The sequence below is a fragment of the Euleptes europaea genome, chromosome 15 (assembly GCF_029931775.1).
Source record: "Euleptes europaea isolate rEulEur1 chromosome 15, rEulEur1.hap1, whole genome shotgun sequence".
In the NCBI taxonomy this organism is placed as follows: Eukaryota; Metazoa; Chordata; class Lepidosauria; order Squamata; family Sphaerodactylidae; genus Euleptes; species Euleptes europaea.
Window position 1 is genome coordinate 12,111,845 of NC_079326.1, and position 13,392 is coordinate 12,125,236.

The following is a 13,392-nucleotide window of genomic DNA, read 5'->3' on the forward strand; positions in this document are numbered from 1 at the left end:
ATCCACCCTAAGAGGGATTCAGTCGAGGGCCGTTTCTGAGAGCCTCTTCTCAGATAATTTGAGCCTAATTAGAGTCTCAGATCTCAAAAACAATAAGCAATGGAGCAATTACAGCAATTTCCTCCATATGTCAACAACCAGACAGGAATATTCCTGCCCTTCCCAATCATGACAAGTACCTGGCCATATCTAACTTCCAGATCTCCCTACATGAACACTTTAGACACTCCAATGCAAAAGGAAAAAAATCCCCTCTACCATATAGATGAAGGATTTCTTTTCAGGCTGGCTCATCTTTGAGAGAGAGCATTTTTATTATCCCCCCATTCCAGTCCCAACATGCTGTATCCTCCTTGTGTGTGTGTGTGTGTGTAAAGTGCCGTCAAGTCGCAGCCAACTTATGGCGACCCCTTATGGGGTTTTCAAGGCAAGAGACTAACAGAGGTGGTTTGAAAGTGCCTTCCTCTGTATAGCAACCCTGGACTTCCTTGGTGGTCTCCCATCCAAATACTAACCAGGGCTGACCCTGCTTAGCTTCTGAGATATGAGGAGATCAGGCTAGCCAGGGCCATCCAGGTCAGGGCTGTATCCTCCTTAGTTTCAGCAAAAGGGTATAAAGACTCACCCCTCAGTCCCATTTTTTGTAGCTGATTTGGGACTCATCCTGTTATTCCAGCCTCTCGGTTGTCCTTCACTTCTCTGCTCCACAGACCTGTCAGTTTCATCTCCTGACATTGCTTCGTCATTGCTGAGGACCCCTCCCCCCTTTTCTTCAAGAGCAGGCTCGTGTCTCGTCCCCCCTTTAGTTTTAATACCCCAGTAGGTAGGCAGTTTTTCTAGGGAAAGGGTTTGTTGTGTGTGTCATTTACTGCATTTTTCTTTTCTATAATTTTCATTGCTGCTTTTTCTACATTGCACAGATTAATTTGGTTCCTGTTTATAAAATAAAAACTCCATTTAAGAGACTTTTCCCTCTCATTCTTGTGAGTGTTGATCTGAATTTGGACCTTGGTATATATAGGCTAGATCTCAAGTATATTAAGGTCCCCCAAATAGATGTTTGCTCCATGTTAGCAAGGGGACGCCTTCGCACGCTACAGCCCTGACACATGTAGGCTGATTTGGGTAACAAGTCTCCTTTGAGAACTCTCAGTGAGGTGGCACTGCCAGCTTTTTCCTTGTGATTATTCAGCTTTGTTACTCAATATTTCCCTCCTTTCCTCTTTGAGTTTGCTTGTACTCAAAGTTGTTTTTGAGATTTTTTTTTTGGTCCAGTCTGCCATGTAAAGGTAAAGGACCACATTCCAGAAGAGCCAATAGTGTGGGGACAGGTTGTCTTCCCTAGGTGAGCGTGGTAAGTGCCTATTTTTTTAGGAAGGATGGGCACAATGTTGAAACACATACCCATTACCAAATGTTTACAAAACTAGGCCTGTCATAACCATTTGTCATGTCTTTGAATTACACTCTGGGAATTGTCCTAGTTGTAGAGACTTACACCACCAGCTTGCAGTATGGTTTTCCCTTCATCTACAGCAAGGGATGCCCTTTTCTCCTTCCAGGTGACTTTTTATGCCTGGCTCAGAGCTGTGGGTGGGTGGAAAACACCCTCCCCAAAGGAACTACTTTTCTACTCATATTTTTGCAGTGTAAATATTCATCAAAGAAAGAGAGTTTTGGAGCAGAGGGAGAAGGAAAGGGATCAGGAAGACCCACCTGAATCCTATCGGGTACTCCTGTGCTGTCCATTCGACTGGCTACATTCACAGTGTTCCCCCAAATATCATATTGGGGCTTGCGTGCTCCTATGACCCCAGCTACCACTGGGCCAATATTAAGCCCTAACATTAGAAGAAAAGAAAACAGTAAGAATGTAGACATGAATGCCTAAACTGCTTCTGGTAGGTTTTTACTATACAATTCCAGAAGGGAACTGCCTGAAGTTATATTAGGGTCAGTCGACTTATTTACCGCTTGAATACTATTAGACCAATGCAGCAGGTTCCTGGTTTTAACTGAATTTGCATATTTGGGTGCATGTTATTAATGAAATATTCATACAAAAAGGCTGGCATATCTACAGTGCTTGGATCTGTTCCATTTTTTTCTATATTCTGAAACGGTTACCCTCACCCCCCCCCCCCAAAGTTCTTGATGTCTGGTCTTAGAAACAAGAACCACTAAAGGTGGGGGCTAGCTGAAGCTGAGCACCTTTGAGTCCTATTTGTTTCAAAGAGACAGACATTTCCTAAAATATCCTCTACTAAAGTAAAAGTGCTTCGCTTTGGCTGGATTGTGCCGTACATCTGGGCTTTCATTTGACTTCTTTATGATCCATCACTTTTTGAAATTTAGCTCTGTAGGTTAGAGTTCTTTTTAAAACAAGATTCATGGATTGCGTAACAGTGCCTCATTGGATGCATGCCAGATTTTGGGCAACCTGGTGCCCACCTGAGTTAAGTCATCCAGCTTCAAAACTTCCACTGAAGGAGATTCTACTGTCTAAGACAGGAGTGGGGAACCTTTTTTCCGCCAAGGGCCATTTGGATATTTATAACATCATTCATGGGCCAGACAGCTCCTGCTAGCTTCGCCTGCAGGGATGAAATGAGGACACACGGGCTAAGAACTCCCCCTCCCCCCTGCACATTCTGGCCCTGCCCCCTTTAGCCCCTCCATTGTCGCCACTTCTGCCTCCAGCCCTCTTGTAGTACAGAGGGAATACGTTTCTCCAAGGCCTGGGTGGAAAAGATTAACACAGTTTCTTGGGCGGTCCTAGCAGCTCCATAGCTAACGACTCTTCTGCAAGGGGGGGGGGAAGGTTCCTTTTCTCAGCAAAACAAACTCACATCCGCCTTGAATAGAGGCTATTCCTGTCCGTGGGAGTGGGCGGATCACCAGTCTTAGATCCTTCTGAGCTAGAGATCTGCCAAGACCTATGAAGGGCCAGACCAAATGATTCCGCAGGCGTTAAACGGCCCCCGGGCCTGATGTTCCCCACCCCTGGTCTAAGAGCTCTAGGCATTTCCCCCCATTAATCAAATAGTGTTAAAGTCATCAGGCTCATCATGTGGACTGATACATTTTCTCCATGCTGATGCAAACAGCTGGGGAAGAAGGTTCTAAAAAGGGGTGTAGACAACATCTCTTTAACCATATGGCAAGTTGTATGGCAAGGTAATATGATTATTCTACTAGAACTGGGGAGACCCTGGTTTAAATACCCACTCTGCCACGAAGCTCAACCTTGGGTCACCAGCACTCAAAGTAACCTGCCTCACAGGGTGGTTGTGAGAGTGAAGTGGAAAGGGGACTGTGGGTGGTATGTTAAGCATCTGTTTCTCAAATGTGGCCCCTATCTGCAGATATCTAAATCTGAGGGGAGTGGGACCCCTCAGGTTTGCAGAAACATCTGAAATCTTAAAAAAATACATTAGGGGGTTTAAATCCCCCAAATAAAAATGCACTACCTTTCTTCTTCAGAGTTTGTGGCGGCTGTGTCTGGGAGCTGCTCCGGGCCCAGAGTAGCTCCCAGAAACCACTGCGGCTGGGCCTGGAGCTGCTCCTGGCTCGATGACGAGAACTGCTCTGGACCTGCCTGGAGCAGCTTTCAGACACCGCAGCTGCCACAGTCGGTAAGATAAGGTGAGAAGGAGGGAGAAAGAGATGGGAATATTGACAAGGAGGGAAGGGGGAAAGAAAGGGGGGAATGTCAGGAAAGGGGAGGGGAGAGAAATAGGTTGGTAGGTTGACAGAAGGGGTGGGGGCAAAAGAGAGGGGGTAGATGAGATAAGGGGAAGGGGAAGAAAGAAGGGGGTTGTCAGAAGGGGAGGGGGAAATAAAGGAAGATTGATGGAAGGGGAAGGGTGAAAAAGAGGGGTGATGTTAGAGAAGTGGGGAGAGCGAAAGAAGCAAAGGAGGTAAGGGATGCACCCTTCCTGCAAGTTTCTTGCAGGTTTCCTGCAAGTTTCCTGCAAGTTTCTTGCAGGTCCCCACTTATAAATAAATATAATAATTTGTTATGAATGGATAGTGAAGTGAATGATTTAAAGCAGCCACCATTCAGTGGTGCACTACACGTAAAACTCAGAAGCATTACTAGCTGAATGTACAAGACACTCAATTGCAACTTGTCTGGACTTCAAAATTTGTGATACTTCTGTTTGAATATCAGTGTCTCCCCGCCCCCTCTGGGACTGTGAAACTGCTTTTTAGAACTCTGGATGAGTTATTTTTCATTAACCACACATCTATCTTTATATCCAGAAATAACATATAATCTTGCCCCAAGAGTCCTCAAGTTCTGCTGTCAAATATCAATAAAAGGATTTGAACTGTGGTTCTTTTGTTCAGTTTACATGCTTTATTCGGGATCTGCTATTTGAATAGTGAGGCACAGAGGTCTGCCTAGAGGCCTCTACCTACAAAGCCTGAACGGGAGGCTTTCCTTTCCAAACAGATGGCTGGTACTGTCAACTTTGATGGGCCTGATCACCTGGTTGAGGGAGGAAACGGGAGTGCTGGATTCCATTGTTTCCCACTATCTGTTGATAGGTGCTGCCAAAATTGACAGGACAGCCCTGCATGCTGGATTTAGAGATCCAGCTGGGTCTGGGAACCAATGATAATGAAACACCAGGATATAAGTGAGAATCACCTTTGCTGGATCAACGTGGAACTATTCTTGTTCCCACCACAAATGTACACTTCATCACTATTTATCCACAGTTAAGGCCTTTTTAGACCTGAGTGAGCTAGCCTGATAGGCTACACCACGGGTGGGGAACATCAGGCCCGGGGGCTGTTTAAGGCACGCAAAATCATTTGGTTTGGCCCTTCATGGGTCCTGGCAGATCTCTAGCTCAGAAGGATCTAAGACTGGTGATCCTCCCCCTCCTGCAGACAGGAACTGCCTTTATTCAAGGCAGATGTGAGTGTGTATTGCTGAGAAAAGGAACCTTCCCCCCTCCCCGCTTGCAGAAGAGTTGTTAGCTATGGAGCTGCTAGGACTGCCCAAGAAACTGTGTTAACTCTTTCCCACCCAGGCCATGGAGAAACATATTCCCTCAGTACAAGAGGGCTGGAGGTGGAAAAGGCGACAATGGAGGGGTTAAAGGGGGCAGGGGCAGAATGCGCGGGGCGGGGGCGAGTTCTTAGCCAGTGTGTCCTCATTTCATCCCTGCAGGCGGAGGTAGCAGAAGCCGACTGTAGAATCCGGCCCCCACCATGCGGAGCAGGAGCAACTTTGGCATGAGGTTGGATGGCTATGCCCGGCTGGTGCAACAGACCATGCTGTGCCACCAGGTGGGCGAATGCGCCACCTGTTGGATACCTGCCTGCTTGCCCGTGCTGGGGGTGGTCATCTGGGGCAGCTGCTTGCTTGGGGCTTGGTCGGCTAATTTTTAAGTTGATAATTTTGTATGGCCCATGAATTATAAATATAAATATCCAAATGGCTCTTGGCGGAAAAAAGGTTCCCCACCCCTGGGCTACACACACACAAACCGACAACGCCAACTAAACGCAGAACAAAAAACCAGAATTGCCTACTGCTTTTTCATTTGACTGAGACAGCACCACAGATTTTTGCGCCAGCTAAATAAACATTTGCCTTTTTAACTATGAAATGGCCACAGGATGAATCCCAAGAACAAAAACTAAAACCAAGATATTTACCTATCTTCATCTGGAAGTTGTTGAATGAATGTTCATTGATGTATTTCATTTGGTCCATTAACCTCATTGCGAAGTCAGCCAAGGCCTTGATGTGTGTTTTACCCACTTTGTCATAGGTGGAATCATTAAGGCCAGAAGCAGCCATGTATGTGCTACCAATAGTCTTGATCTTTTCAAGCTGTCGAAATTGGTCTTCACTTATTATCTGTGTAGGGGGAAAAGGTAACAAACCTACTGAAAAGGCTTTGTGCAAGTAAGTCAACTGTACATTTGCAGGGTGAATGACCTACATAACATAACACCCAGACAATATGACACACTGTAGCTTGGAGGTTGCATGGCTGCCCCTGGTGGCTCCCCTAATGAAGAAAATTAGTGTGTGTGTGTTTTGATCCTGCAGAGACAAGATGGTGAGGAACCTGAGATCTAGGTTCTGTTTGGCTTTCTACAAGCTCATGCTGCTTCAGAGCGCTAAGCAAAGCAAAGTTAGATTTTGTGCTGAGACAGAATATATCTAAAGTAAGGGCTTTAGCGCAACTACACGGGAACAAGGCATCCTTCATGTTAAGACTGAAACTGGCACGAGTAAAGCAGATTCCTTTGGTGTACGGTTGTATTGGTGTTTGCACCTAGCTCTAATAAGCACAGCTGTCATATGAAAGGTACTTGGACTAGGGAATTGGAAATTTCCTTCCTTTGCAACGCCATTCCATGGCATCTATTGGCCTTTTTGAACAATAAAAGCAACATAAAACGTGGGGCATAACTATGGAGGATGTGACATTTTCCTTGCAAGAGTCCAGCGAGTAGAATAATGCTTCAGCTGCTGTGGACAATTCATGCTCATGACCCTGTAATGACATTGATCCATGGAAGCAAGGTAGTCTTTGCTTCAAATGACTTCCTATGGATCAGTAAATGTAACCTTATAGATCAGGATCCAAAGAACTGTGAAACTTGTTCTTTGAGGCCTTCAAAATAGCTCTTTGGATCCCAGCAACAAGTCTGAATGCATAGCGTCTTTATGATGGTAATGCATGATCAGGGTGTAACTTTTGAATGAGTTTATCAGTAGAGCAGAACTGATAATAGAATAAGTGGAATTCTAACTGATAAAATTAATCCAGCACAGAAGTAGGCAGTGTTTGAGATGTGTTGTGTGAAGCACACCAAGAGTCTATATCCTACTGGTTTTCCTTTAACTTACTTCATCGAAGTCTGCAATGATTTCGTTGAGGAGCCTTAGGCATTCCACCCCTTCGTTGTTCGCCTCAAGCTCTACGTAGAATTCTGAGAAGTTGCTGATGGAGGCAAACATGACAGCTACACACTCGCATGACTGGTAATAGAGTTCATCGTTGCGTCGCTCCTGTGCAAGAAAGTGGGCCGCTACATCCTTTGGCAAGATGTTATGGAGAAGGCGTCGGTTGTAGGCCTGCAATTCTTCCATCTCCTCTTTTTCTTCAGTAGCCTGTTTTTATGAGAGACAGATGTGGTTGCAAGTCTGGTTCCTTCACAAGGGAAACAGGCTGGAAATGAATACTGGGTTTAAGACAGAACACATCAATATACACTATGGCAATAGAATCATATCTGAAACACACAAGCAGAGCCAGATTTTAAGCATACAGTGTTGAGAAGAGACAGAACAGTGACTTGGATCCTATACCTTTGCTCTGCAAGTGGTTCTCTCTGAGTGTTGCAGAGGCAGTCCTCCACTGTGGCATCTGGCACTTCGAGGCCTCCTGAAAAATACTGGAATTGCCCAAACAAAAGTGCCTAGAACCAAAGGAAGTGAGCTCCAGAGTAGAATTTTGCCTCTGCAGTGCTGAAGAGATGCATGTGTGGAACAAAGATACAGGATCCAGGTCACTCTTTCTTGCAATCATGTTCAGCAGCCCAAACAACCCCTCTCTTTTCGGGAATTTTTCATCATTCCTTCTGAAAATGCCTGCAGAAGTGTTAGAACAGTCCTCTGCTTCAATCATCCTCAGAGATTGAGCCAAATCTTTTGTTGTGATTTTATTTACTGACATTCACAGACATCATCTGATCAGGTTAGCACCATGTTGTAAGAGTATGCATTCGGATATGCCGAACCGAAAAAGCCATTTTGGCTTTTTTCCACTGAAAAAAACCTGGCTATCTGGATGAAGCCAAAAAGCCGAAATTTGAAACGCCGAAAAAATGTCGGGTTTCCTCCAGCTTGGCTTTCTCACAGCTCATGTAAGAGAATGGGGGGGGGGGGTTAAAAAGCCCATTTGTGAGGCTGGTGATTGGGCTTTAAAAATTTTAAAAAAAACCTTTTAACTTACCTTGGCTGGTGCTCTGCTGGGCTTCCAAGTGGGTTCTGCTGGGCTGGCAAAGGTGGCCCCACCTTTGCTGGATTGCTATGGAAGAAGCAATCTCCTGTTGCTCTTTCCTGCCCTTTGGCTGGTTTCCAGGGCAACATGAGGGAGGGGGAGAGGCATCTTGAAGTGACAAATAGGAGAGCTCACTGGAGCTTTCCTATTTGGCCAATGGCTGTAATACATTTTGCATTGCATTTTTGCTAGGCTAATGCAGTCCTAATGTGGATTGCAACAACCTATAGAGGGTGGAAGTGGGGGCAGAAAGTTAGAGTGGCGAGTAAGACAACACTGCTCTTTGGCCAATCACGGGTGTTTTTTGCCAGGATTTCTTTCAAAATTGTCTGTGCATGACCAAAGAGCATAAAAAGGAGGTCTAGTTCCAGCAGACCCCATTCCAGATAGAGGTTTGAGAGAGTTCAGTGCAAAGCTTGGCTTTAACTGCTGGTCCTCCCTCTGAGCTTCTGGTGCTGTAACTGCTACATCCCTTGGATTACTGCCTGCCTGCGTTGGATTCCTGCTGCCTGCTTGCTACCTGGAGAAGAAGACATCGAATAGTTTGAAATAATGTGTTGTGTTTTTTATGCTGGTGAGGATGGGACACTTTATCTATATATGATATTTATATTCCTCTTTCTCGAAGTGTGCTTGAAGGGGTTTAGCAAGTAAGAAGGGCTGCCTATACATGAAGTAAATAAATAAACTGTAATCTAATAAACATAGATAACGCAAGCCAGAATTCTTTTAGATTCTACAAGTCCTTGAATGAAAAAGAGATTGTAGAAGGATTCTTTTGTGTCAGAACGTTGAGCTCTACTTTATGAGCCCAATGTTACCATGGAGTAAACAACCCAAACAGCCACTCTGATTACATAACACCACTCTTGACATTCAGAAACACACACCTGAAGTTTCCAAAGGAAATCAAGCCTTGCTGTGGATTCCACTTGCTGAGCATGGAGATAGACCGCCAAGACAAACACTGTTATGACTACAGGAGTCACAATTTTCAGGGCCACCCTGGACACACTTGCAGGACTACATGGGAACAGAAAAAGCACACAAACTGTGAACATTCTATGTTGCCGGTCACTGAAGTACAGCAATACATTCTACACAATGCAAGCACCCTATAGCTGTTTGTTTGTGTGGCAACAGGTAGAGCAAGGGGATAAGATTTAGTTGACAGTCAGTAAAATTCACCGTCCCTTTCATTCTATTTGACACATCAATTAAATTTCTATTTCGTACTTCTGCATTTGAGGCAGCTGGGCCATTAACATGCAAGTGATCCCTTTGTGTATATTTTTTCAGTTCTACAGTTACCGTAGCAAAGTGCATGGTATGTAAAAATGCCTTTAAGGCAAGGAATAGCAAGACAGTAGGCTAACACACTGCTAATGCATTTTGTACCCATGGGCATGAGATCTAGAATTAGGCACTCTCTTTCCCCAGACCCTGAATTTTCAGTACCCCATGACAACGGCAGTATTGGCACTGCCACCAACTACTGTTAACACTAATGGTTGGAAAATGGTTTCAAATCTTGTTTATATTGCAATTCTGCTTAACATTAACCATGATTAACAACACTGTTCACAATAGATACTTAATTCCCATCTTGGCCAGAATGCAGGTTTTTTTTTTAAATCCACATGATGGGGCCAATTGGGAACTGGGTTGATGTTTTTGCAAACCTAAAGGAATCTCTGATATTGCAGAAAACTCTAAAAAGTGGGAGAGGGGAATTAAAGGGGGGGTTAACTCACCACTAAATCTTCTTTGAATGCACATACACTGCAATGGGGGGAAAAGATATTTGTGTAGCATTTTGGATTGCTGAGGCAACCCACAAAGGCACTTGGCTTTTGTAGTGGGTCACAAGGACTATCCTAGCCCCTACTATGGAACTTCGCTGAAGACAGAGGGGCAGTGGTGCCCTTAGTAGATGGGGCTGGGAGGTAGTGACATAGCTGCTGAGGCCATGGCTGCAGCATCAAAGTGGTGTGCAGTTCCACTGAGGCTGCCCTCCACCACCACCAAATGGTGTCTAGGGTGCTCCACTGCTGGCCAACTCCAAGTCTCTCCCATCAGCTGGCAGTGGATGGACAACCTGGGAAGGTGAGTGGGCAGGAAGAGGCCATGGGGACTCTGTGGGGGAGGAAAGGAGAGACAGGTTGGAAAGTGGCAGCTGGGTACAGCTGAAAAAAAGTATGTGAGAGGAAGGGAAAGGGAAAACGGGCCAGCAAAGGGGAGGGGAAGCCAAAGCAAACAGAGAAGGGGAAGAGGGGACAAATGGGCAAACAGAAAAGTGTAGGGAAGATGACCAATAGGGGAGAATTAGATCCCCTTGTGAGTCTCCCCCTTGTAATCCTCAGAGGTCCCCTCCCTATAATCCTTAACAAGCAAGTGGAAATTTACATTTCACAAAGAAATAATGAGGGAGCGGATGATCTTGCAGCCCACCCAAGGTACCTTAACATTGGTTAAGGAATTGACCTAAGAAACAATGGCTGGATGTAATTGGTATTTTAAGAGGCAACTTCAAGCTCCCCCTCTCCCCAAGGAACTCACCATAATCCATTCCATGTCCCATTAGAAAATACACTGTAATAACAAAAAAATACAGATTTTAGACAATGTATATTGGGTTTTTTTTTTGTTACCTATCAAGTAATTTGCCATTTTCTTTCTTCCCCCCTTGAATGTTTAATGTTATCCCATACTGCTTCCTATTCTAGGAGTGTAAGTTGTGCGCCAGAAAGATTCTTAGTTCAGATCTTGGACTCTAGTTTACATTAGTAGTCCACTAATTTTCAACCTCAGACTTTCTGTCTCCAATATGGAGATAATAATACTAATCTACCTTACAAGGTTGTTGAAAGGATTACTGGAAATTTGCATATGAAGCTCTTCTAACACTAAAAAAGTACTATATCAATGCTTTCTTCTTATTAATAATAATACCTGTAATATGTTTCCCTTCTTTATCAGTCAATTAACCTTCCTCTCCTGCATCAAATTTCAATCAATCTTATTTTTCCTTTCGGTATGTAACTACTTATTTTAAGGCAAAACTATGGTCATGATTTATTGTACAGTGGCATCTAAAGGTCAATACAAATAAACCCATTCATAGCTCCACGTGTTCTGGATCTCATGCATGAACCACTCCTCTAGTTTCAAAGAATTCAGCCAGAAGTTAGCGCACAGACACTGATGAACATGTGCAGATTGGCTTCCTGCACCGAAGTCTTATGACACTGTAGCCATGGCCTCAAAATATTTACTTGCTTTCAATTGGGACTTTTTTGAGAGGTGGTTTAGATTACAGTTTAAAGAGACATGTTTCAATGAAAGTTCCAAGGAATCCTCAGTAGGTAATGAGTTTGGGACTGAACTGTAGTATGTAACAGTTCCATAATACCATCAGTACAGTTTTCCAGCTTGAACACTATGTGGCAGTGCTGCCTCTGCCAAAGGATTTCCTCTGGTATTCTAGTGTAAAAATAGGATGACTAATTCTATCTTTGAGCTTCATTTTATCCAAAGCAAGGCAATGATCTGCAGTTAGCCCAAAGTACTTGAGGAAAGTTGAGTGGTTAGGTTGGATATCACAAGCTTACCTTGTCTGGGCATAAATCCAGTTATAATATAGGCATGATACTAGTTTTTCATGATTATCAGTACAATCCTAAACAGGATTACACCCATCTAAGCCCACTGGCTCCAGTGGCTTTATAAGGATGAAATTTAAGATTTTGTTGGGTTGCACCACCCTGAGCTTTACCTTTCACAGACCAGCATATTGGGTGAACTTCTATATGGAGGTGGAAAAACTAACATCTGTATAACTTGCTAATTAGTGTGCATACTGTGTAGTAATTAAGTTGTTTGGACAGATGCCTAATTCAATTCAATTAATATAAAACAGTGTTCTTTGCATCTGGTTGAAGAAGTGGGTACGCTTAGATTGTGACTGGTTGAATGTGGGCTCCCACAATGAATAAATTATTCAACATGTAGTGTCTCTGCCATAAGGAGCTCTCAGGGTAAATAAAAATCATTTCATGAGTGGCAAGATGGCAGCCCCCAAATTTCGTTCTGGGAAAAACATGCTTATTTACTCTGCCTTATTACTGACATCTTGATTGTGAGCTGATGCAAATAATTGGCTTTTAAGAGCTCTAATTCAGCCTGCACTCAGTTTATCAAAATCCCTTGGAGTACAAATGCCTAAAAGATATTTTATTTTCAGATTATTCCTTTAAATGGCTGCCTAAAATTTGCATCAATTTTCTCTCTGCACAAAGTGAAGAATACAAATACAAGTGGATTAATCTCAGCAAAGCAATAAAAATTGGTAAGGGTGTGGCTAAAGTTCAAGAGGAGTGCAATTTTACTTCTCATACTACTTCAAGGGAGTTATGTCAGCCACATCGTTGAAGTGGTTCTTCTGTTTGAAGGAGTGCTGAAAATCATTACAGACAAGGAATAACACCAGTAAACAGTGTGATCCTAACTTCAATGGACTTAGAAGGATGTAACTCATCACACTGAAAATACTGCTGATAATTAGGAAAAGCGAACAAGCTGCTTTGAATGGATTTTTACCAGAATAAATGTGAGCACTCCTCCTAGCTTCTATTCTCACACTCATTCTCCAAGCCGTCATTTCAAACAGTCAGAGGGGGTTCTGAAGATCAAATGAGGGTCTAGATAACCTACTCTCTCACACAATCAGACTGTGATACTTTTGCCTCAGTTCATAGGTTACCAGCTGTAGGAACAGCTGTGGCAAGGCTGTTTGCCTGCTACCCCAGATCACATTTAAAAGAAGTGATCCTGTGTTTATATTGGGTGCAGTGGTAGATCACCTGCTTTGCCTGTAGAAGGTCCCAGGTCTGATTCCTGACACCACCAGTTAAAGGATCTCAGGTAACAGGTGTCAAGAAAGGCTTTTCCCCTGTCTGAGAGCCTGGGGAGCAGTTGTCCATTGGAATAAACAATACTGAGCTAGATGGACTGACAGCCTGACAATACAAGGTAACTTCCTTGGTGTGTGTATACAAATCCTTTCCCAGTGTCGCTGGCCTCCAAGGTAGCATTATCCTATTGTGGTGTAACCACTTCACCAACCCCATTTGTGATCGTTTCTTTTCTTTCACTTATCACTGGAAATGGTGGGAGAGGTACCCACTTCACTGTCGTTTATAAGCATGCATCAGTTTTGAGCTGGCTGCATACATACATGATTATCTCTGTCTCTGTCTTTCTCTTTCTTAGCCTCACAAGATAAATAGCTGTGTCAGATTTCTGGCCTTCCTCCATTTGTGGGACCAGAGGAAACCCGGACAACATACCTCTG

The 13,392-nt window shown here is 43.9% G+C and overlaps 1 protein-coding gene across 1 annotated transcript in view; it reads right to left on the reverse strand.

Moving 5' to 3' along the window:
• Positions 1 to 13,392, reverse strand: part of ADCY5 (adenylate cyclase 5) — a 288,285-nt gene that overhangs the window by 950 nt on the left and 273,943 nt on the right. The window contains exons 16-20 of the mRNA XM_056861373.1: positions 10,599 to 10,631; positions 8,930 to 9,062; positions 6,884 to 7,147; positions 5,677 to 5,881; positions 1,717 to 1,841 (exon numbers count right to left, since the gene is read on the reverse strand). Coding sequence (XP_056717351.1) covers positions 1,717 to 1,841; positions 5,677 to 5,881; positions 6,884 to 7,147; positions 8,930 to 9,062; positions 10,599 to 10,631 — 760 coding nt within the window. The remainder of the gene's footprint in view (positions 1 to 1,716; positions 1,842 to 5,676; positions 5,882 to 6,883; positions 7,148 to 8,929; positions 9,063 to 10,598; positions 10,632 to 13,392) is intronic.